Genomic DNA, 24,773 nt, shown 5'->3' with positions numbered 1-24,773 from the left:
AAAGGCACTAACAAAGGCAAATGGGTTTTTGCTCCTCAACATTAAAAACAAACACTAGTTGGTGGGAAAAGTACCATTTGAATAGGTCCAATTCTAGCTAATGTAGCAAGAGTTTACACTCAAAAGTGCGACGGAAAGTTTCATTGGATCCTAAGAATAGAATCTTTCACTTGGAAAAAGGTATATGATGATAGATTATTGTGGATGTATATGGTTTATGAGTAATGTAATCAACAAGCAAAGTCTAGATTTCCACATGAATGATGTAAAAACATTCTAAAATGTGTTTTTCTTTTTGAATGAAATGATTGAATTCAACAAAGCTATATAAACAGAGTACTAAATCATTATGCCTTAATCCATATTATGAAAAGCCACAAGATCCATGAAAGGCAAATCACATGCATTAGACCAAAAAACAAAAACTAAGCTGCCTAAACTGCTTAGTCTAAACAATTAAAGATGAAGCAATCTACGAAACAAATGAAACATCCAAACGAAATTCTATTCCTTACTTTCCGACGGAAATAAATAAATGAAGGGGGCAAATTTAACGGACTTTCTCAATGGTATTGGTTACAGTCTTTGGCCATACCCTTTTGCCAAAAAGTTCTTTTAACATAGAGAATCCTAAGAAGTATATATATATATATATATATATATATATATATATATATATATATATGTGGACGTACTAATAAAATAATAAAAACTACCAAATGTTGTGGTTGCTTGGGTACTTCTTCATCCTTAATTAAATGTCTCGAGTTCGACACTTGGGTGTAGAACGTTTTTAGTAGATCGTGTTTTACCCCATAGTGAGACTTTCCAACGCAAATTCGGATTAGTTATTGAATACCGGGTGAAAAATAACAACAATAAAATAATAATTACAAAGGAAGTGATTGAATTAGTGGGAAACAATGACACGTGACACTGACAAACAACATATGCATGCATATTGACAATTGATCTAGTAGAAATAGGAGTATCTATGAGGAAATAGAGCGATCAGCTGCTAAACTGCAGCAGCAGAGATTCCCCTTTTCCTTGTAATTTACTCCTCCTCTTTAGTCACACTGACCTTTTCTAGACCGGTCAAATCAGATCCCTGCGTAGAAGTTAAGTTTCAAAGCGCTAATAATCTCCAAATATGTTGTTTCGTATTTGATTCGGGCAACTCCCGTCCCATCTTTTCGCATGCTCAACTATATTATTCTATGTTGCGCGGACTCTCCGAAATGATGTCGTATTCGTGTCGGATCCTTCAAAAATGCATTATTTTTGAAAGATCCGACACGTATCCGATAACATTTTTAGAGAGTCCGAGCAACATAGCTATTATTGTTTCCACAGTCAAATTCTTACATATGAGATTGTTGTCCATTTCCCTCTGTTCTGGTTTTGTTGTACAGAAACATTCTGAGTACTTCTGTCGTGCTAATAATGTACGTTGGACGGTTATGCATTATTTTACCAAATGTTTTTAATACTTACTATTTCGTCGGTGGCCCAAAAAAAAAAACTTGTCATTTTTACTATATGAGTCAAATATATTTTTCTTGATCTAGCAGCTCGGGATGAAAAGCTGACAGCACAGCACATATCACACATCCAATGCACACTATGCATTCGAACCCTTAAATATTTTTATAGTAAGAAACTAAATGAAATGTCTCATTAGCTCTTCAACTAACGTGTGATTACTCTTTACTCGTCCATTAAAATGAAATGTCCCATTAACTCTTTAACTGAAGTGTAATTACTTATCCTCTGCAACAGTACTTTTGACGCGAAACATAAATTTATATAAAAAAACTTATTAATTTTATAATATAGAGCAATATGAACTCATAACTTTAAAAATACAATGAGTTCAATACTAAAAACATTTAAGATTGAATCCATAAAACTTAAATACTAAATCCGCCTCTGCTTGTCCTATTGAACTTGCTCATGCATAGGCCGAAATGGTTCCGCGAAGTCGGTCCTCATGAACTCCTGATAAAAAAGTCGTAACTTAGTTGGCTTACTTAATTAAGGTTATCATTCTAATTCTTTGATTGATAAAATAGAATCTTGATCTGATTAAATACACTAAGAGGAAATGCACATTTTCTTGCTTTAAGACTAACTTTGAAACAAAACTATCGCCTTCCTATTAAAAGATTGTTTATAGCACTTTTATAATGTAGATCCACAACATGAAGTTCATGCAATTTGCAATTATTGATTTCATACCCTCTGGTAAATACATTACACTGAGGTGTTTACTAATGTACTCAATTAAGGAATGCCATATGTGCATTTGCATCTCTGGGCTGACCTCAGCGGCAGGAGTGTATATGGACCGGAATAATTCAATTTTTTTATCAAAATCAAATTAAACTAATTATATCGGTTTTGATTGGTTCGACTTTGTCGGATTTTTTTGTTATATGAATATTATTTTAATCTTACTTTGTTAAAGTTATAGATAAAGTTTTGATCAGTGAATATATGTTTAGTAAAAATTTAAAAAACTACTAACAAACATATGATCTATTAATATATTATTATGGGAGAATTTTTTTAGTAATACATGATAGTTATTTTCCTAGTCGTCTAACAATAGTTTTTTTTTTGTTAATTAATGTACGCTTTCAAGGTTAACCGAATTTAATAATTAAACATAAAAATTAATATGAAACCTAAAAAATGATATGCTCTATTTAATTTTAAAATTATCGAAACACCATTTCAAATTTGAAAAAGATATAAGAATTTAACAGATCTTGACATATATGAATATGAAAGAACAAAAAGATTGATGCATTTCAATATGCTTGATAAGAAAGTGATGATACAACCCATTATTTAAAGTAAATAAAAATGGATGCCCTTCATAGTTCTATTAAATATTACATCCCATGAGAGAGTCCCATATTTCTAGATATTTTTTAAATATAAAATCTTAAAATTATATATATAAATTATACATTTATGTCAGTTTGGTTTAGGTTTTTTTACTCAATACCAAACCAATTTTTATCGGATTTTTTATTCGGTATGGTTTGACTTTTCGGTTTGATGCAATTTTCCAATTTGGTTTGAACACCCCTACTTAGTCCATATGGACCCATGATTTTTGCTGGAGTTTGGACAATATTAGAGAAGAAATTGAAAGAAAAAATTATTTGCAATAGGAACTATTTTCGAAAGGGCTGAGTCAGATTTCAGAGTGTTTAGAATTAAACAAGACTGCTTTAGGAGATGCGGATAACGGTTTTAGCAAACTAATTGTGCCAAATAGAATAAATTTTCCAATGACTTTAGAAATCACTCTCACTAAGATAAACTTGATGTATTATTCAGGTCAAGTTCTATTAAAGACATAATTAAGTAAATTTTCTTAACAATTTAAGCATTTGGATATAATGGTCAGACACTTCAATTAGTCCTAAAAGAAGAAGTTTGTGAATGTTTCTGACTTTCCTCTTCGGAACAGTATTATTAGGCAAATTAATTTTTCCTGTTCAAACTCAGAAAGATGGAGCAAGCGGATTGAACAATGGCATAATGAGAAGTGCAAGAGCAAAAAAAGAATAAAAGCAAAGGGAAAACTTCAAGAACAAAATTTGCATGTAAGTTTACACGAGCAAAAATTAAGACATATGCTTAGCTATGATCTTGTTTTGGTTTTGTAACCATAACTGTTGTTCATGCAACAAATTCTGCTGATTTATGGCACCATTTAACATCTGCTCGCTACTTGAAAACGTCCCAAACGGATCAGAATTCACATCACGCTGCACTGCTGAAAAAGAACTCTGAGCACTAAAAGTTGGTGTTGCTTGGAACGTAGGCGCAGCTGTTGTTGAGAGCATGTTTGAAGGCAACTCCGTCGACGTATCTTGTAAAAATGGATTGTAATGGTTGGCTTGTGCCATTACTGGAATACGATTATACGCATTATTTGAAGCTGGCAAAAAGGTGGTGGATGGATTTTGATCATAGCTACTGCCGTTCGTATTAGGCATTGGTAGTGAACTTAGGCCACTATTTGGAAACAATGACATTGACCTCTGATTAAACAATTCGTCCAAAGTGGAAGAGTTAATGTTGTTAGAAATAGTAGGCATGGCTTTTTCTGATTTTGTTTGTGGGATTGCTTCAAATAGTGCCAAATCCCAACCATTATTGCTTAAAGAAGCCTGATCAGTAGAGGATACATTTGCACCAAATCTTGACACCTGCTCTTGTTCTTGCCTTTCTGAGAAGGCATTGAAAGATGGCAATGGCAATGTGTTGAAACTGTCAACTTTGTTAGCAGTAGTATTAGGCATAGGTTGTTCTGATTTTGCTTGTGGGGTTGCTTCAAATAGTCCCAAATCCCAACCATTGTTTGAAGAAGCATCATCAGATGACGCATTTACTCCATTTCCTGACACCTGTTTTGGTTCTTGTTGTTTTGGAAAGGCGTCAAAGGATGGCGATGGCGTTAAAGCCTCATTTAGTACAGCTTCCCATCCTTTTGCTGAGCTTGAATCTAACACTGGAGTTTCTTTCTCCTTTGGTTGGTCTTGTTTAGCTTCATTTTTGTTTTGTTCTTTCTCTTTATCTGCAACAGGCTGCTGCTTTTGCTTTTGTACTTCTTTGTCCTCGTCTTCGTCATCTCCTGGCCAATTGGACGAGGAAACAAGATCAATCATAGACACTGGCAATGACCTAGCAGAACCCGTATCACACACATCTTCACTACATTGCTTCCTAAACTGAATATCCGAATATGCCTCCAAATCAATTGAAATGGAGGGGTTCTTCCTCCCTGTTTCCGTTGCACGTATTAGCTCTTCTAATGAACTACAAGGCGAACCAATCCCAGAAGTAGTAGTAGCAGTAGTACTCCTTTCCGAATATGGCTCAGTCGTTGCAACTGAGAATTCGGATTGTCCACCATAACTATCATGCCTACTTTTTAACGACTTCATTGAACCTGGTTTTTGAAGCAGCAGTTGTCCAGAAGATTTCACTGGAAATGATGATTGATCTTTGAGAAATTCTTGTAATGACTCAATTAACTCCTCAGATATATTTTGCACACTAGGATATTCTGATGTCCTGCCAACACCAATGCTTTTACAGAAGGAGTAAAAAGAGTTAATTTCCTCAAATTGCTTCGCGGCTTTAACACATGTTTGGAAGGCATTTACACATAATTGGTATGGTAAATGGAAGAAACTATCAAGAACAAGAGCAAGCCCATCAGAAACATCCTTATAAAGATCAAAACTTTCTTGTACCACAGCATACAGAGCAACTTGCACTAGACAATTGGTCTTGGCAGCGCCAGTTGGGCGTATAGCAATTGCCCTTTCAAGCAATCTTTGCCAATACGAAATCTTGTCGAGTAGCATTGCTGGTTTCATTTCGCGTATCGCCTCATTAGTCGTCCTCCTGATACTACTACTACTATTGCTACTATTACTACTACTGGTCCTAAAATGGCGGGAATTCTCCCTTTCTTTATAATTGTACCGCCTTTGTAGCTTGCCAGTGAGAAAACAATCTAAACGCTCGTCAAGATAAAGTGCAAAGGTTCTAATAAATGCAGTGAAATCCCAAGGGCTAGAATTTGAATCATCGCGAAAATTAGAAAGGTTGAGAATTTTGGCACCTTTTTTCATGGCGTGGAGAACTTCTCGAGGGAAATAAGGATCGCCATCTTGAAAGATTCTTAGGACAAGCATTAACGATTTAAGGGCAACGATCCAATTCCTAGTACGACCAATGCGTTTGCCAATGGCACGAGCACAAGCAGCCGCGTAGGATTTGTTGGAAGAGACTAATTGGACAACCTCGTGTATGTAACGTTCGTCCACAGGGACATCGTCGTGTGTGATGGCTTTTAGAACAGCGACTTCAAGTGTTGACGAAGTGTTGTTGGAAACTTTGGCAATGCTAATGCTTGTTTGATCTTTCACTGCACCAATTGCTTTCTTTAGCTTGCTTGGCATGTTATAGTCAGTCCAATAATTCCTGTTTCTTCTTTTTCTTTTCTATAATTTCTTGATTTAATGCAGAATATGTAAAAATCTGATCAAGTAATTAACTTACTGATATTGATTGACAAGATATGGTGTTTTGGGGAAAGGGAGAGAGATTAATTAGTTTAGAAGAATGTTGAAAATAGATTTTCATTTTTTTTTCTTTTTTCTTTCCTCTGAATTGGTCAATTGCGTTTTTCTTCTGTTGTGCAAAATGAGAGAACATACATAAATTTCTCTCAACCAGTTAATGAAATTTTTTCTCAGCCACAAAAAGAACAAAGAATGAAACTCATTCAGACACATGTACATATGAAATACAAATACAAAAGAGTCGGGGAATGGATTTTAGACCTACAATCAATCATAATGCATTTGATTTAATAATTGTTTATTGCTTCATTCTAATTTGTTTGACCTTATTATTATTTAAAAATCAAACAAACTTTTAAAATATCATACTTTTTTTTTTGGAACACTGTAACTCTTGACGTATAGCACTTCTATAAAAGTTTTATTTCAAAATTTTGAAATACCAGTGCCTGAATTCGTTCGACCTATCGAATGAGTTGATGCCCGGCAGTTGAACTATATATAAATTGGGATCGGTTAAAAATTGGGGAACTATATAAATTCACGAAAATAGCACGGGCTAACAGTTTTCGACTGGTAATCGAAAAATAGCTAATATTTGCAAAGTTATTAAAAATAGTCGTTTTTTTGCTTAAACACGAAAAGTTTCAGCGTAATATGCGGGATTATGGAGCACATGCGTATAAACTCCTAGTATATTATGTTGGAACTCCAACATAAGGAAAGTTTCAGCGTAACATGCGGGATTATGGAGCTCATACATATAAACTTCCCGCATATTATGTTAGATATCCAGCAAATTATGAAATTCCAACACATTATGCTGGAAGCTCATATGTAAAAAATTCGAACTCCAACATATTATGCTAGAATATTTCCATATTTTTAAGGGTGTTTTTGTTCAGATTTTATCTTTATATAAAAAAAAAATAGCTAAATTTTGATTACTTTTGAAACTGTGGCAATTTCTCAGTTAGCATTTGTAAATCTGGCTATTTTTATTTTTTCCCTATAAATTGGGCTCAAACTTTCATCCCAGACTCTAGGCCTGACCTCGAACTATGTAAATTGGGCTCAGATGAAAAATGAGCCCATCAACCATATGTACAAGTCCGACCCACTAAAGAGCGGTCATCAACTCCCTTGTCATCAGGTCACCAACTTCCTTGACCTTCCAGCACTAGACAGGTATCGACCCCATACATAGTCTTACGACTTTGCAAGACCTGTGTTTTTGGAAAACAAGTACGAATCCGTTGTAGCTCCACCCTGATAGAATGACCAACTTTGTTATTGCTTCTTTTATGCCATATGTTTGTTCATAACTTGTCAGACTATTAAGTTTACAAGACAATAAAATTACCTAGGAAGCATTTCTTCTTATTCTTATTATTCGACTTCCTATTACTATCGCATTACTTTATGTTAATTCTTAAAAAGAGCACTAAATGTTTGACTTGGAAAAGATAACTTAAACTTCTCTCTAGAAACAAAAAAATCTCAACAATGTCTCGTTGCGGTAACTGCGGTGATTATTTTACACCATATTAACATTTCAATTATGCCTCCCGAAATAATCCCACTGGGATTTGACTAGCAACAAAGTATTTAGTGAAGCATATCGAAGGTAAAAGCACTAAACCGAACCATATGTAACACGTCTCATTTGAAATCAATACCTTTGAATTTTGTACTCTTTCGTTCCATTTTACATTACTGTTTTGGTAATTTGGAACATCTTAAAAAGTTTGACATCATTATACTAATATATTTATTTTTTTTACACATTTCACAAGTTTTCATATTCAAATTTATTTGGCGAATTAAATCTTTAGTTTGGATGTGACTCTCTTTTGCTACCACTTAAATAACAAACGTAACTAAATATCTCATCTTCAGTTTTCCAGTCAAAATGGTGTTATACAAAATGTGTGTGTGTGTGTGTGTGTGGGGGGGGGGGGGGAGAGAGAGAGAGAGAGAAAATGTGAAAAATGATAATTGCAAATTTGACCTGGTAGAGAAAACATTATGTAATATTTACATTTGATTTCATATATATGAGTCTGAATTCTTGAAACTAATGAAAGTAAAGTGATTATGATTGGAAAATATTGATATATTGTCACTATATTGTAAAATAATAAATTCTTGGAAGCCATGAACTTTAGTAAAGTATGAAACGGGATTGTAGTGATAGTGAAATGTCAACTACTAAAAAGCCGAAAAGCTTGAGCTGACTTGTGGCTATGAGGCAATTTCCTATTTTCCTTCTCTCCTTTAAAGAAAAGTAATCTAAAAAGAAGCCCTTATGCCTTTACTTTTCCCCCAAAATCCACACTTTTTGTGTCCAATATCACATTTTCAAGCATGCAAACTTCTTTTCTTAAAGAAAATTTCAAAAGATAACACTACGTGAACCTTTTACATTGTACTAATAAAGCCCTAATAGACACCAAGAATCGACATCTCGATGTGATATCACCCTTTCGTTTTTAGTTGTGAAAGAACGGCAAAGTTCATCCAGACTGTCCAATGAAGAATAATAAAAAAGCAAAAAAGAAGCCAAAAATGAAGCCAAATGCGGAACATGCACTAGAAAAAAGGAAATTAACACCTAATATATATATGTAAGAAAAGGTTCTAAACTGATATACACAATGTAATTTTTCAGAAAAAACGAGGTTCAGAACCCCCTTCCGCCATATGATTTCTCGCGGAATCCATTACTTTTCGCTACTTGCTACAAAGTGTTTAAATGTAAAGGCTGATAGTCCATTCTTTTGGCTGGAGAAGACTTTGATGTAATTGATTGTAACATGCAAACTATGGACCTTAAGTCTTTGGGGACGGGTGACATATGAATTAAATGTCGAAATTTAAATAACACTTAAGTCAACCTTGGGCTATTCACAAATATTTTTAGTCAAATACGCGCAAAAGTTTCAAGTATCCTTTTCGTGCAAGAAATATTTGAAGCCAAATGCTCATGACTGGTTGCCTTGAAGCTACAGTAAAGTTATCTCTGTATTAAGATCATGAATTCGAGCAATGAAAGCAGCCACTAATGCTTGTATTCACACACCTTGGGATAGATCCCGATCTTGCGTAAACGCGGAATACTTTGTGAAATGGACTGCTCTTTACTCATGACTGGGACTCAATAAGTAGACAGTTGGGAGACATTTTAAGTACTTTGTAAATGAAATTGTTAGCAAGTGTAGAATTTCTAAAATTGTTGTTCCCCTTTCTGCATTTCTTATAAAGATACCAACTTGTAATCTATACTACTGACTTATACGTTATCTGGCCAATGTAATGTGCCACAATCTTGTCCAATAGTTGGAGAAATAAAGGGAAAAATTGACAATAAATAAGGTGATTTTCAAGGAAGCTTCAAAAGAAGCAAAAGGAGCAGAGAATTTATTCTATTCATGTATCTGTGTAAAAAAAGAATGAACTTGAATTTGAAGTAAGCAACCCCACCACCCAATGCTCCCCTCAAACATTAATCAAAAAAGGCAGTTGAAGTGAAGAAATCATTAACTGCCAAAGATTTAGCGGGAAGGAAGGATAGGAAAAAGGAGAAAATAATGACAGGACTCACAAGATAGAGGACAAGTGCTAAGCTTTACAGCTTGCAAAATGCTTGGGATATTGCAGTTGCTTTAAAGGGATATATTACAGCAAATATGACACTCAAAAGGCCAAAAGTCTCAGCTTTTTCTTTCTCTACTTTAGCAGTATCTGATTCATCTCCATTTGGCGTTTCATACAAGAATAATCAACCAACCCCGCAGCCCCTTGACGCCCCTCCCCAAACATCAAAACACTCAATCTTGGGGATTTTCTCCCTAAAATATCAAGAGACTACTTCAACATGATTTTGGATTGTTACAATGTATATATTATTAAAAGAAATTGGTACAGAAGGTTATCTCTCGTTCATCAGGGTTTACTCAGGTTGGAAGGGCCGCACCCAATGGGGGTGGGGGTGGGGGGAGGGGGGACAAAACAGGCACAGGCATGTGAATTAGAGAGAGGGAGAGAAAAAGACATAGAATGTGAGTCTGACCCACCATTTTCATAGACCATCTAACAATATACAATATGACCCACTATTGATTTTTCTAATCTTAATACTTCCATCTTTCCATGTGATATCGCTGTAAACGGTCCCTCTCTTTGTCCTCGTTTCCATATCTTTTTCTCTTATGTATTTTAAGCGTTATTTAGTTTCCTTCTTCTGCATCTTCATAGCTGCTTCCTCTTTACCTATTCTCCATTTCTTTTTTGTTAAATGCAGATTGTCATGAGAGAGCACATGGGCCCACCCTTCTTTCATTTTCAATAATCATGGCCGTCCAATTTTTCTTATCTAAATTTCCGGATCGACACACGCATTATTAAATTCCATTTACAACTCAGTTTCACAAAAATCCCATTAGAATTATCCATTACAGTTCCAAGAGTACAAACTTTAGAACCCCTTTTTACACCAACCACCAAAGAATTAAACTAAGCTAAAAATGTTATCTTTGCACAATCAAGGGACTATATAAAACAAATCACAAATGCCAGCTATAGGCAAATACAAAAGAAAAATACAAAAGAACAGAACCTTAACTGCCCTAAAAGCTTAGCTTTATGCGAGGTTTATAAGCTATGTGTTGTTTCCTTAACAATAAAAAATAACAAAGTAATTAAAAAGATCAACCGGCAAACTGACCATAATTCTAGCCGCACTAAAAGATTGTCAATAAAAAATACTATATGAAAAGGAAATTGTAAAAAAGCAAGACAATGTTAATGTGATAAGAGTTAGCTACACTTTATCACCAATAAAGAGAGAAGAAATAAATTGAAGAGACAAGTTGCACACTTTGTAATTAGGGCTTTGGCCATTACAAGAAAAACAAACCTTTGAATATACAAAATATCAACCGATGCCTAAGATAAAAAAAAAAGAGGGTGGGGGTGCAAGCACTATCACTCACTTACAAAAGCTTCACATTGTGAAATAAACAGAAAAAATGAAAAAAGAAAAAAATAAACAAACAAGGATACTCCCTAAAAACCGCATCCATGCCATGTGTCATATAGTTTAGAATAATAAATTCAACTTTTTTTCAGGCTTTTTCTTTTTTCTAATTGAGAATAATATTGTAGTATAAGGTTAAAGTTGGGGTTTACCGAGTGTGTAGTGATTTTTTGTTGGTTTCTTTGTAGGAAATGAGGTGGTTTTCCATATTTTGACACTTGGGAAAATCCAAACAACCACCTGCAAGAAGCATCATAGGTACGATAATGTCAGGAAACAAGATTAGTGAATAAAAGTAAAAACTTCACTAGAGTAAAATGGACTTAAAGTAGCACTAATGTTCATCACGTGTAATCCAGTCAGCTAATGAATAGTAATAAACCTAACAACAAGACACTTCTGATAAGATGATCAACTAGCCAAGAAGTGCATCAATGCCATTCATATCCAAAGACTGAATAATAAAAGTTGAGAATCATGCCCCCACTATAGGGCCAAAGAAAAATATCACAGCTCAGCCTGACCCATTGCAAGCATTAACATGTCTAGCGTGTTTCACAAAAGAGAGGAGAAAAATGTACTACTTATTTAAGGCTGGACAGTTAGGATTTCTAATTATAGTCCACCTACTTTTACTCAATGCAAATGACTTGATCTTTATAGTTGTCTACAATTTACTAGTCCAAGGAAAGTAGTATCATTTGGCTACTTTGACACCATGCTTTAGGCAATTAGGCCTGGGACTCGTATCAAAATAGAACTGATCATCCCATGCTTCCGTTTAATAGTGTTTTTACAAAATGATGAGGTAAAAATGGAGTTTTTACAAAATAATTACTTTTTTGAGTTAAAGAGCCCAACATACTCTCTTGTTTCTCTTTTGGAGGGGAAGTGAGATCAAAGACTATAATGAGTTGTATCACCAAACAAAAATATGTTTCAATTTGATCTTCTGGTTTCCAAAGGATGTGTGCTTAAAAACAATGTAGGTAAATTAATCCAAGCTTATAGGCATGGCCATTTTTGTCTTGAGAAATGGAAAGCAAATTAAAGAAATACTACATTCAGCATGTCATGTTGGGGTGGTGTTGACCGATAGGGCCCAGTAACTCCAAATAAGTTAAAGATGAAATAAACTTCCAAGTACAGTAGTTAATTAAAGATGTCAAACAGAAAAATTACCTTTTGTTGGCGGGGTTAGTTAGCTTTGCTAATTACTCCACGTCCTTGTGAAAATGCTCTTTAGCCTATTGCCGGAAAGTCTCTGCAAGGCCTTCTTAGCCCCGGCCACCTCCGCCTCCGCCAGCTTCTGCAAATGTCCGTATGCTCCGGCCTCAACTAGCCGCTTCCGACAACCATGACTCCCTCCCGCCATGATTGCCGCCACCACTGCCACCGGGAACTTCTTCGACACCACATCGTTTTTAGCATCCAACATTTGAACCAACCTCATCACACTCTTCTCATCCTTAACCAATTCCTTCCTATTTGACTTCACAGCCAACAGCGAAACCAATGCATTCGCCGCCACCTCTTGTAACCCATCTGGTTTAGCTGATTCCATCAGCTTCACCAAAGAACCCATACACCCAGCAATAGCCCGCTTCTTCTCCTCACTAATCGACAAATTTGCAAGCAATGAAGCAGAAATATACTGTAACATTAAGCTACCATGCTTTATAAGCTCCGCTAACTGAATCACAAACGTAGTATATGAACTAAAAACCCTAGACGTGCAATCAGAAGAAGATAACGAATGAATAGCCCGTAAAACATACTCTAACGTATCAGAATTAGACGATTCATGAAGCAAATGAAGCAATCTTTGCAACCCCTTTTCTTGAATTAACAAATCCCGGTAGTACTCACCAGAGGAAGCAAGAATTGCAACGCAATTCGCCGCCTTTTCTTGCGCTGACGCCTTGCCTGAAACCATTAACTGTAGAAGAACAGGAATTGCACCTTCTTCTGCTAACGCAATACGGACATCTTCATTTGTGGACACATTCTTGATTGCCCCAACAGCATGAATTTGAGCAGAAACAGACCCAGATTTACATAGGTCTAAAAGTATAGGGACACCACCATAAGCTGAGATAGCCCAAGCATTTTCAGGATCATTAGTAATACATTCAACAGCCAAAGCAGCTTTTACCTTCATAGTAACAGAACCTGACTCAATAATTCTCAGTAAAGGACCTAAAGCACCTTCTTCAAACACGCATTTCCTCGCCTGTTCACTTAAAGAAACAAGCATTGACACTGCAACAACCGCCTGTTCACGTATAAAAGGATCAATATTAATGTCAAGTAAATTAATCAAATACCCAAAATGCCCTTCCTTTGCAACAATCCCAGCTGATTTCTCATCCTCTGAAAGGAGCTGAATCAACGATTCTAAAGCCTTCCTCTTGAACTCAACGCCGCCGATTTGGATCCTGGTGAATAGGTCTTTAATAAAAAGGACTAAATCGTCTTTTGTAGAGTTAACGGAAGGGTGAGAGAGAACTATAGCGGTGGACTGACGGAGTACGCCGGAACGGCAAAGGAGGTCGAGGTGATGGATCTGTTTCGAAAGCCAACCTGAAGCCATGTCAAGATCCGATTGCATTAATAGCTTACCCGGAGTTTTTTCCGGGTCGGAGCATTGCTCGCAAAGAGTTTGTACACGTAGCACAGTGGATAGAAGATTCGGGAGCAGCGTCGGAAGAAGCTCGTTTTCCGTCCAGTGGGGAGAATCGGAGATTTCGGATAAAAGAGACTTGACGGTAGCGAGTTTCGACCGGAGAACTTGCCAGCGGGAAGTGAAGGACTTAATGGAAAGTGAAAACGGGAGGAGATGAGTGAGGAGGTGGTTTATTTGGGCAAGGGTTTCGGCCGTGGACGGCGGCTGTGACGGTGGTTCGCCGCTACGATACATTTTTCTTATAAAGCCAAACCAAACCACTCAGTTCAATTAATTGAACCCAAGCATAAGAGCAGAAAAAAAGGTGGGAAAATTAGCTGAAATAGCTGAGCTGAGAGAGTTATCGGAATGAGCAGAAATAGGGGAGAGTGATAAATGGCGTAGAGGCAAAGGTAAAGTGAAGAGAAGAAACAGAAAAAGAAAGCGAAGCCTAATATGACTGTTTTGACTAAATGAGAAAGATAATAATGTGATTAAACGAACGAAAACCGGGGAATTAGAGAGTCGAAAATCCCTAATTAGTTTCCCGGTTCAGTTTGGTAGTTGGACGTGGACGGTGACAACTGACCAGGAACTAACGTGCTATTTGCCGCTGAAACAATTATAAATGTACTTTATTACTAGTATCTTATTTAGATTTCAATTTTAGTATTAACAGAATACTTGATGTTGACTCTATTTTTTGAACAATGACTTGCTGACTTTTTGTGGTATATAATTTCCCGTGATTCCAGTGTAACACAAAATAATCGTTACTAGAATAAAGTCATGAACTATCCCTTTTTCTTATTCAAATAGGAATTGATTTTTCGAAAACCAACAACAACTAATTTTACCACGTTATAAGTGAATGAATACTTGTACTTGATGTAACATACATCCAACTATTATTCTCGTTTCCTAAACTTTTTTTAAATTTTAATAGTTTTTCGTTTGACCAAAAATATGACTCTTGGTTCAAATAATTAAATTTATGTGATTATGGGTTAAACTTAGTTAACAATAATATTTCTAGATGTAGCTTACGAGGGTGTGATAAACGTCAGATAGACTCGGTCGAATAATGATAACAATATGCAATAACTATTCCAAAAAGCATGAGCAATAATGTAGCATTTAATAACAATGAATAACAATAAATGACATTTAAGTAAATAGGAGGAATGATTCACCAAATAAAGGATGAATTAGATGGTTGTTCCTCCTGACAATGATGAGTGACAGACAAATCCTTGAATGTTAGAGTTATTCTCGGATCTGATGGAAAAGTATTGAATAATATAGACAAGAATCATAGTAAAAAGGTGGTGTTTGTATCTTAATAAGAGAGAGAAAATCTTTTTTTCAAAGTGTGTTCTTACAAATGAATATCACATGCTCCTATCATTGTCTCTTTTTCTCTATATATGGGACATTTTCCTAAGAAACCATAATGGTACAAGTGCAGAGAATATCAACTAGAATATTTCCTTTTAATATCCTAACCTGACAAATTAGTTGTTACAACTCATATCACCAATATTCAACTTCGACCTCGATCCTTGTTGACATCTCGACTACGACTCTTGTCGACATCTCAATTACGGCTCATGCCGACATAGAAGGAAATATAAAAAGGACTGTGAGAATTGAATTCAAACTTATTCTATAAAAAGCTATTATCGGTATAACTAAACTATAAATCTTGATGGTGGACTAAATCAGAGTTAGGAAAAGTTATGCCAGATCATACGCTAACCCCCAACAAAATATGAGACTTATATATCATGTTGCCCAAGCCTCTTTTTTTGCCAAAAGATTTTTTCCCAATGTTAAGGTGTTTGGCTAAGTTTTTAGGGGAAAAAATATTTTTGAGTAAAAATTAAAAAAGAATTGAAAAGCAGAAAAAAATAGTATCTTTCCCAAAAATATTTTTGAGAAAAATACACTTAGAAACACTTTCTAAAAACTTGATCAAACACTAATTGCTTCTCAAACAATTATAAATGTACATCTTTTCCAGATTTCAATTGGTAACATAATTGTTGAGGTTGACTCTATTTTCTGAATAGCTACTTGCTGACTTTTTTTGGTCCATAATTTCCCGTGATTGTAATACCAAAATAATGTTCTAGAATGAATTATTTTTTTTAATTATTCAAGTAGGAATTATCGACCACGTTATAAGTGAATGAATATATAATGTACTCGATTTAACATGCATCTACTTATTATCCTCATCTCCTAAACTTCTTTGGCAGTACTTTCACAAATTAAATAGTAGCACGAGTTAAAGAGAAAAATTAATGTGCAAGCTCAGTCAACTACCTTAATCAGTTTTAACTCAAGAAGCAAAGTACCAGCAAAGTAATATTTATAAAAATTTCTACTATACGGAAGAAAATAGAAAAGAGAGAGTGAGAATTGAACTCGCAGCTATTGTATAAAAATAGTCATTGATATTACTAAATGTTGGTTCTCCAAGTACACACAAGTATATGTGGCCGTCAAGTAATAAAGTGACGCGAAAGTCGGATGTCAAACCTACGGAGACTTAAATTAATCGTTAACTAAGCAAAATAAAATCAATTTATTGTCCAAGATAATCAAAAGTTTGGTTTTTCTATTACAACTACTATTGCGAAATTTAAACACGTAACCAAGGGAGATATAGATTACAGGGTTGTGATCGGTTTATCAATCTTATTGAGTTCGTAATTACACATGTTAATCAGAATTATCTATGGTTACTAGTTGACTGGATCGTTTATATAAATAGTATGTTCCCACAATACTATTCGTTTATCTACAATATATCAACCATATATTCATATGGTATTGAATCTATCATGAACGAATATAATACTTTATTCAACTAAGCAAGACTGTTAGGTATATTCCTATCCTAACCGCAAAATCTTTCTCCGAGCCACGGGTTCAAAAACACGCTCTCTCTAATTCCACACTAATCTAAACACGGATTTTCCAAGCATAGCATACATAGTAAATAGAACTCAACAGCTGGCCAAACAATTAAGCAATTATGCACAGAATTAGAGAAACAACCAAAGACGATAACTCGAATTAGCGGTAATATAATTAATAAACTTCAATATTCATGACAACCACAACCCTAGAACGCGAAACTTAGCTCCACATAGACATGATAGCAAAACAACAATTCATCCAAAGAAACGTAAAGATTAATAAGTTTGATGGAAGAAAGATAGAATCTAATGAATTCTGGCCTCCACGACGGCTCTATGCTCTCCCTTGGTCAAAAATATGTTTGCTCCTCTTAAAAATAGGTTTAGAACCCCCTTTATACATGTTGGGGATGTGTAGGGTTGAAATCCCCAAGTCCCAGTCGAATTAGGATAAAAACCGCCCTTTGGCGTCTCGCTTGGCGCCAATCTGGACATCAAACTTATTCCACTTTTGTCAATGGCGTTTTGGCTGGTGCCTGGATACCAAACTTATACTTCCTCCAAATTCTTTCATTTTGACGTCAATTTGCATGCAAACTTTCCAAATCACTTCCAATTGACTTCTACACATAAACAATATTATTAAGCTCGAGTCACAAATATTCACACAAAAATTAACAAGATCGAGGTATAATGCAACACAAATTACATGCAAAAACATGAAATTTTAGCCAAATATCACTAAACTATAAGTTTTGATGATGAACTAAATCACACCAAAAAAAGTTATGCAAAATCATACTTAAATAATCCTCAATTCTCGTCTGGCTTTTTTTTTAAGACCATTTTTTGTTTTTCCTTCTATTGTTTGTACGAAATATCTAAAGAAACCCGTGAATGACTTTCCTCAATTATGTTTAAACTTCTAAAGTCAACCTCAATTACTGTTTTTGTTTACCCTAAAAAATGGATAACAATTGAATTTATATACCGTTTTAAGAATATACGAATTAACTCAATATATATGATAAAAAGCGTTAGATTAAAGTAAACTTGTTAGAAGCGTTAGATAAAAAGTGTTAGATTAAAGTAAGCGTTAGATAAAAAGTGTTTGAAGTTTGAACTTTGAACTTTGAACAATTGACGTTTCTTCGTGGTAACATTAGAGTTGCGAAAATCATCAAGTGTTCAACTAATTATGGAATTCAGTGTACTCCCTCCAACTCTTTCTCTTATTTACTATTTTATTTGCATATTTAATTTTTGTTAGTAGTTAAATTTTCACAATATGTTTAATACTGCAAAAAGAGTTTGTAATAAGGTTACTAATCGGGGTAATCGAGGAAATAGAAAAAGAGATACTACTTCAACATCTAGTAGTAATTTAAATGACTCTACACATGTCTTTTGATAATGCTTCTAACAATAATGCCGCAATTTCAATATTAAAACTACATTTGCAACCACCTCTTGAGGAAATTTTTTATGTTAGGTGTGCATGTCATGTTTATAATTTAATTGTTAAAAGTGGCCTTGAGTTATTTTCGACTGAGATTACTCATGTTAGAAGAGCAATGGGTGTTATTCAAGGAAATAATAGACAATCTAGAATTAGGGAATTTAAGACTAAGTGTACAGAGCATAACCTTAAACCCAAATTCATGCCAGATGAAATTGTTATTGGATGGAATTATACATACTTATTTTTAAAATGTTGCTACAAATATAAATTGCCGATAACTGAAGTTGCTAATGCGCATTGTACTGATACAAATCGTATATTAACAACTAATACTTCGGAGACCATTAATGATGTTATTCAATTTTTACGTAAATTTTATACAGCTACTGTTGAGTTTTCTGGAGCATATTACCCTACTGTTACTATGGCTTTAGTACATATAGCTGAAATTTCTTTTCTACTCTCTGAATTTAAGAAGAAAGAAAAATATAAGGATGCTGTTGAAAAAATGCAAGCCAAATTTAAAAAACATTTCTTTCTTGTTCCTCCGATTTATTTAATTGGTGCTGTTTTAAATTCTTCTATAAAGATGTCTAATTGTCACCAATTAATTAATGCTTTATATAGTTATATGGAGATTGGACCAACTGATATATATATAGTGTTGTATGAACAAGCTAAATGATTATTTACAACAATTATATAATTATTATGCAAATATAATTGATGATGATGCTATTAATGTAGGCAATATTAATCTTACTATGCATTGTACTACTTCTACTGCATCTGCTAATATGGATGAAGATGAAAGTCTTGATGGTTATAATATTTGGACTACATTTCCTTCCACTCAAAACAGTAGCAGGAACATTGATGAACTTCAATTCTACTTGCAAAAGCAATCAGAGCCTCGCAATAAGGAATTTTCACCGTTGGGATGGTGGCATGAGAATGAAAAGCAATTTCTTGTTCTTTCCGCTATGGCTCAAGACGTGCTGAATGTGCCAATTTCAACTGTTGCATCAGAGAGTGCATTTAGTCAAGCAAGACAACAACTAGGATACACCCATCACTCATTGGGATGCAATGCTTTGGAAGTTTTAGTATGTTTCAGATATTGGATTAGATCGGAACAAAGAAATCAGAGACGTGAAGATATTGATAAACTAGAAGGCGAGGAACTTGGAGATATATTAACACATGGTCACACATCTGAATTTAACACTCCAGAAGATGGCCAAGAAGTTCATATTGATTATGAAGAACTTACTAAGGCAATGCAAAACCTTTGAAGTTCTAGATTTATATTTAATAATTAAACTTTGAATTTACTCTTTTTTCGTTAATTTAGTTGTTGTTAAATGTAAACTTTAATTTGCAAGTTTGAAATAAAAAAAGAACTTGCAAATTATAAGTGCAATTTTTTTCCATCTTCGTTGTATTATATTATCTTAAATTCTTAATGAAATATTCAAATATAAGAATTTGAAAGTCTTTGCATCCTTTATTCAAACACTCTTTTTATAAGATTATTTTTTTGTTTTATATTTTAACTTTACTTATACAAAAAAAAAAAAAAAAAAAAAAAAAAAAACCCGGCTCGGGCCCGGCCCGACCCGACCCCTTAGGCCCAGAACCGTTCCGATTCAATTTTTGACCGGATGGGGCCGGACCTATTAAGCTCGGTTTGTGAAATCGGAACCCGGCCCGGATTAGTGATCGGTCGGTCACTTTTTTTCTCGACCCGGACCGGCCTGACCCACCCGTTTGTCACCTTTATATTAAACAAATAATGGACGTAATAAATTGTCAAACCAATAAAGAGTAATGGCCCCAGACTCAGTAACAACTTAATGAAATGCATGCCTTCGATCTCGGGCTCGCACTAATGAAGAACTGATGAACAAAAGTGAGCTTTGAATGATAGAGAAAATAAGAGTATATTGCCTTGCTATGCGTATTACAATATGTCTAATGAATAGTAAGACTCCCGTTTATATAGTGTCACGATCCAAAAATCTTACATGTCGTGATGGCGCCTATCTCAACACTAGGCAAGCCGACAATCTCAATAAACTCCCATATCTTTTATGTTTAAAAATAAAATAATTAAATTCAGCGGAAGAAAATTCACAATTACATATACAAACACTCCCAAAACCCTTTGTCATTGAGTACATGAGTATCTAATATGAATATAAGTCTGAAAATATGGTCCATAATAGTCTGAGACTAAATGCAGTAAATAAGAAGGTAGGGAAGGAGAGGCAAGGTCTGCGAAACACGGCAGCTACCTCAGAATCTCCGAAAAGTCAAACGTGCGAAAGAATCAATACCCGCTATATCCGAAAATACCTGGATCTGCACAAGAAGTGCAGGGTGTAGTATGAGTACAACCAACTCAGCAAGTAATAATAATAAATAAAGAACTAAAGATAGTGACGAGCTACACAGTTATAGTTCGCTTTCAGTAATTCCAACAAAGAATAGACATGCTTCCAAATCCAGCAGTTTAAGTCAAATCAATTTTATGCAGTTCAAGTTCCTGTAATTCGGATATAAAATCTTTCAGAGAATTTCACAACAATAACAGATAGCAACTAAGTGCAACAACAAATGAAAAGTAAGTACAGCCTCTCAGGCAACATTCACTCAACTCATCACAATAACTCAACCACTCAGCTCTCAGCCCTCAGCACTCACACTCAATGGGTACCCGCTCTCACTGGGGGTGTACAGACTCCGAAGAGGCTCCTACAACCCAAGCGTTATAATCCGCACGGACAACTCACGTGCTATAGTATCAATATCTGGATCCGCACGGACAACTCACATGCTATAGTATAATATCTGGATCTGTACGGACAACTCACATGTTGCACGGACAACTCACATGCTATAGTATAATATCTCACAATCAGGCCCTCGTCCTCGCTCAGTCATAAATCTCTCCATTCTCTCGGGCTCTCAACAATCATGAAATCAGCCCAAACAACAATGATATGATGCATCAATAATGAACAATAGAGACTCGGATAAAATAATCAAGTAAATTGTGACTGAGTACAAAACAACAATTAAGCAGATAGTTCAACATGTACACGACCTCTGTGGGTCCCAACAGTACAAACATATAGCCTAAACATGGTTTCTAACATGACTTACAGTCAAATTTCCACAACACATAGAGAGCACATAGCCAACAACAAGTTATTCAACTTTACAGTTTTCACGAGATGGAGCAAGTCACAATTCCCTCGGTGCACACCCACATGCCCATCACCTAGCATATGCGTCACCTCCAAAATAATCACATGACACAAAACTCCAGGGTTTCATACCCTCAGGACCATATGTAAAGTTGTTACTTACCTCAGAGGGTAAAATTCTTTACTCTGCTATGCCTTTGCCTCGCAAATCGGCCTCTGAATGCCTCGAATCTAGTCACAAATAATTCGTTTCAGTCAATAAAATTTATTGGAATTAATTCCATATGAAAATACAATTTTCCCATGAAAATACAATTTTTCCATAAAAATCCGAATTTTAGCTCAAAAATGGCATGTGGGGCCCACATCTCGGAACCCTATAAAAGTTACAAAATATGAAAGTTCATCCAACCACGAGTCCAACCATATAAATTTCACCAAATTCCGACATCAACTCGACCCTCAAATATTCAATTAAAGTCATTGAAGAGTTTTACTATTTTCAACCCAATCTTTACCCATTTGAACTCAACAATTTTTCCATAAACCTTATTGATATGTATAAATAATACTATTACACTCAAGAATCATACTCTTAATCATACATCTTTACCCAAACTCGAAATTGAAGACTAGGGGTTAAAACCTTACCTCTTGGGTGAAGTTCTTGTGATATTTCCTTGTTGGATTTCAAAGCTTGAACAAGATCTTGATGAACAAAGTACTTGAGCTTCTTTCTCTCTCTAGAACACTCTCTCTTCTCTCTAAAAATATCAGATTTTTGCTCTAAAATGAGTCCCAAAGCCTAATTATCAAAATGGGATCGGGTTATGAAAATAGAAAAATTAACCCTCCAAAAGCAGGTCTGCGGTCGCATAATAGACCGCAGAATGGGTATGCGGGTCGCAAAATGCACCGCAAAATCGATGCCCAGAAATGGGCTTCACTCGATAGGTCTGCAACCATTTTGCGGTCGCATAACTACGTCTGCGATCGCATAATGGTTCTGCGATCGCAGAATTGATCGCATAATCGTATTTTTCCAACCTTTGGTAATTTGGTCATAACTTCTTGTAGGAATGTCCAAATGATGAACGGTTTGAAGAGTTAGAAACTGGACTCGAAGATCTTTCATATGATAGGTAATATACCATATAACACTTCGTATCCTGAGATCCTTCATATGATGGGTAATATACCATATAACACTTCGTATCCTGAGAGTTATGCTCATTTGAAGTTAGGTCTTGTGCGAACTCACTTGAAACTTTAGTCTATTATGAAATTTCCAACTTCTACATTCGATACCGAAACCTATCGATTTAAGTCTGATTGACCTCAAATTTTGCACATAAATCATAAATGACATAATAGACCTAATCAAATTTTCAGAATCGGATTCCGACCTCGATATCAAAAAGTCAACCCCTCGGTCAAACTTTCCAAAAATTCAACTTTCATCGTTTCAAGTCTAATTCTACTACGAACCTCCAAATAATTTTTCGGACACGCTCCTAAGTCCGAAATAACCATACAGAGCTATTGAAATCATCAAAATTCAATTCCGGAGTCATTTACACATAAGTGAATATCCGATCAACTTTTCCAACTTAAGTTTTTAATTATGAGACTAAATGTCTTATTTCACTCCAAAATCCTTCCGGACCCGAACCAACTAACCCGATAAGTTATAAATCAACTGTAAGGCATGAATTGAGTAGTAAATGGGAGAACGGGGCTGTGATACTCAAAACGATCGGTCTTGTCGTTACATTCTCCCCCACTTAAACATACGTTCGTCCTCGAACATGCCAAGAGTTGTTCTTAACTTTCAATTCTCTATTCCACCTTACCACGCACATATGCGGGGTGATCTCACGTCACCCTATTCTATATAGGCCCGACCACAAAACATAACTGAAAATCATTAATTTAACCTTAGTACAAAAATCATGGAGCGAAATTTCTAACATCCAAAATTCTTTTCAAGACTCGAATCTCACATCTACACACTGTATAAGCCTGAACAAGCTGTATCCAGCCATAACCATAATCCCAAATATAATCATATAACATACTACATAACTCGCATACTCGTAGCATCATTTATGATCACAGTAACTACTCAAAACTAATCAAGTACTAGTATAAAACCCCGCATTTAACAGAATCTCATTCTGAAACCTTCGTACACTGCCAATGATGAAAGAAACAATCAAAAACTCATAACCACTCATCAGATCAACTAGCCATGGAGCTCTCTCGCCCCAACCAGAACCATAATCCTCTCCTAAGCCGACTTTCAATATTATCCTCCCGAATATACCACAATCAAGCCTGATAGTACCCATTATAGGTCCAATGACCTTATATTATTACACATAAATATCCCACAGACACGCCTCATCAATATAACTCAAGCCACCACTGCGCAATCTGGGGGATTAATGAGTTGATTAAGGAATTAAGTGGTTAATTAATGATAATTTTGGATCAGCTTAAGGTGCCTAACGTGGCAGACCAAGCAATGACTCATTAGTCATTAAAAATAGGTGGCTTATCTAAGGAATTTGGTGGCCAAATCAATTCCTAATGGGGCCCACAAAAACAAATAATTTTTGAGAATCTCCTTACTTTTGTCTTTCAAATCCCCTTTATGTTTTTCTCTTTCCTTGTCTACTGAATTCCTCTCAACTCTCATTACTTTTTTTCCTCCCACTTTAGTGAGACGTAAGATTTGAGAGGCTTCAGAATTTGGTGGTATCAAGGTAAAGCTCATTTTGGGGTACTTGAATTTTGAATCATTTCCATCAATTCCTTGATCATACTTAGGTTTGTGGGTTTGTCACGGATTTTCATTTGAAAGTTTGGATCTTTGTTTAAGATTGTTCCAATTGTGTATGTAAATTTTGGGTTTCAGCAGGGAAAGTCTTGAATGGTCCAATTAAGCTGTTTTTCTCTTTGAGATTCTAAGGGAGTACAGTATAATCTTTCTCATGAATATCACACGAATTTTTGTCGCAGTTGACGTGTGTTAGGGGGATTGTCAAGAGAATCGGCTCAGGTATGTTAAGGCTATCCCTTCTTTCTTTTTGGCATGATCTATACGACACGAACGAAACGAGCAAATGCACAACTTTCGTAAATGACTCTATTCATAGAAATACTATGGGGGTCTATATTCTTGATTCCCCATGTGAATTATTATTATATCTTTTGTTCATGGGTCTCAGAAAAATACGTATTTGATAAAATTTATCCGAGAGTCATATGATTTTTATGACATTCCGAGAAATCTTATTAATGCACCTCTTATGCATTTCATGCATTTATACATGTACATTGACCTG

General features: G+C 35.3%; 2 protein-coding genes across 2 annotated transcripts; both read right to left on the bottom strand.

The window, feature by feature from the left end:
- Positions 1-3,559: 3,559 nt before the first annotated feature.
- On the bottom strand, positions 3,560-6,280 carry LOC107799711 (clathrin coat assembly protein AP180-like). Its single transcript, XM_016622851.2, has one exon. It carries the CDS (start codon positions 5,994-5,996, stop codon positions 3,645-3,647), a length of 2,352 nt encoding a protein of 783 aa, XP_016478337.2. The 5' UTR covers positions 5,997-6,280; the 3' UTR covers positions 3,560-3,644.
- Positions 6,281-10,960: 4,680 nt separating this feature from the next.
- On the bottom strand, positions 10,961-14,575 carry LOC107799712 (uncharacterized). Its single transcript, XM_016622852.2, has 2 exons — positions 12,340-14,575; positions 10,961-11,397 (listed from the first exon to the last, which is right to left on the bottom strand). The coding sequence occupies exon 1, from the start codon at positions 14,075-14,077 to the stop codon at positions 12,368-12,370; it is 1,710 nt and encodes a 569-aa protein (XP_016478338.1). The 5' UTR covers positions 14,078-14,575; the 3' UTR covers positions 10,961-11,397; positions 12,340-12,367.
- Between the last annotated feature and the right edge of the window lie 10,198 nt (positions 14,576-24,773).

The sequence above is a fragment of the Nicotiana tabacum genome, chromosome 2 (genome assembly GCF_000715075.1).
Source record: "Nicotiana tabacum cultivar K326 chromosome 2, ASM71507v2, whole genome shotgun sequence".
Lineage (NCBI taxonomy): Eukaryota > Viridiplantae > Streptophyta > Magnoliopsida > Solanales > Solanaceae > Nicotiana > Nicotiana tabacum.
Note: the sequence above shows the minus strand (reverse complement) of the source record. Positions and strands in the feature narration are given on the sequence as shown.

Coding starts and splice junctions, on each gene's coding strand:
- LOC107799712 (XM_016622852.2), bottom strand. CDS start 14,077: ATGTATCGTAGCGGCGAACCACCGTCACAGCCGCCGTCCACGGCCGAA.
- LOC107799711 (XM_016622851.2), bottom strand. CDS start 5,996: ATGCCAAGCAAGCTAAAGAAAGCAATTGGTGCAGTGAAAGATCAAACA.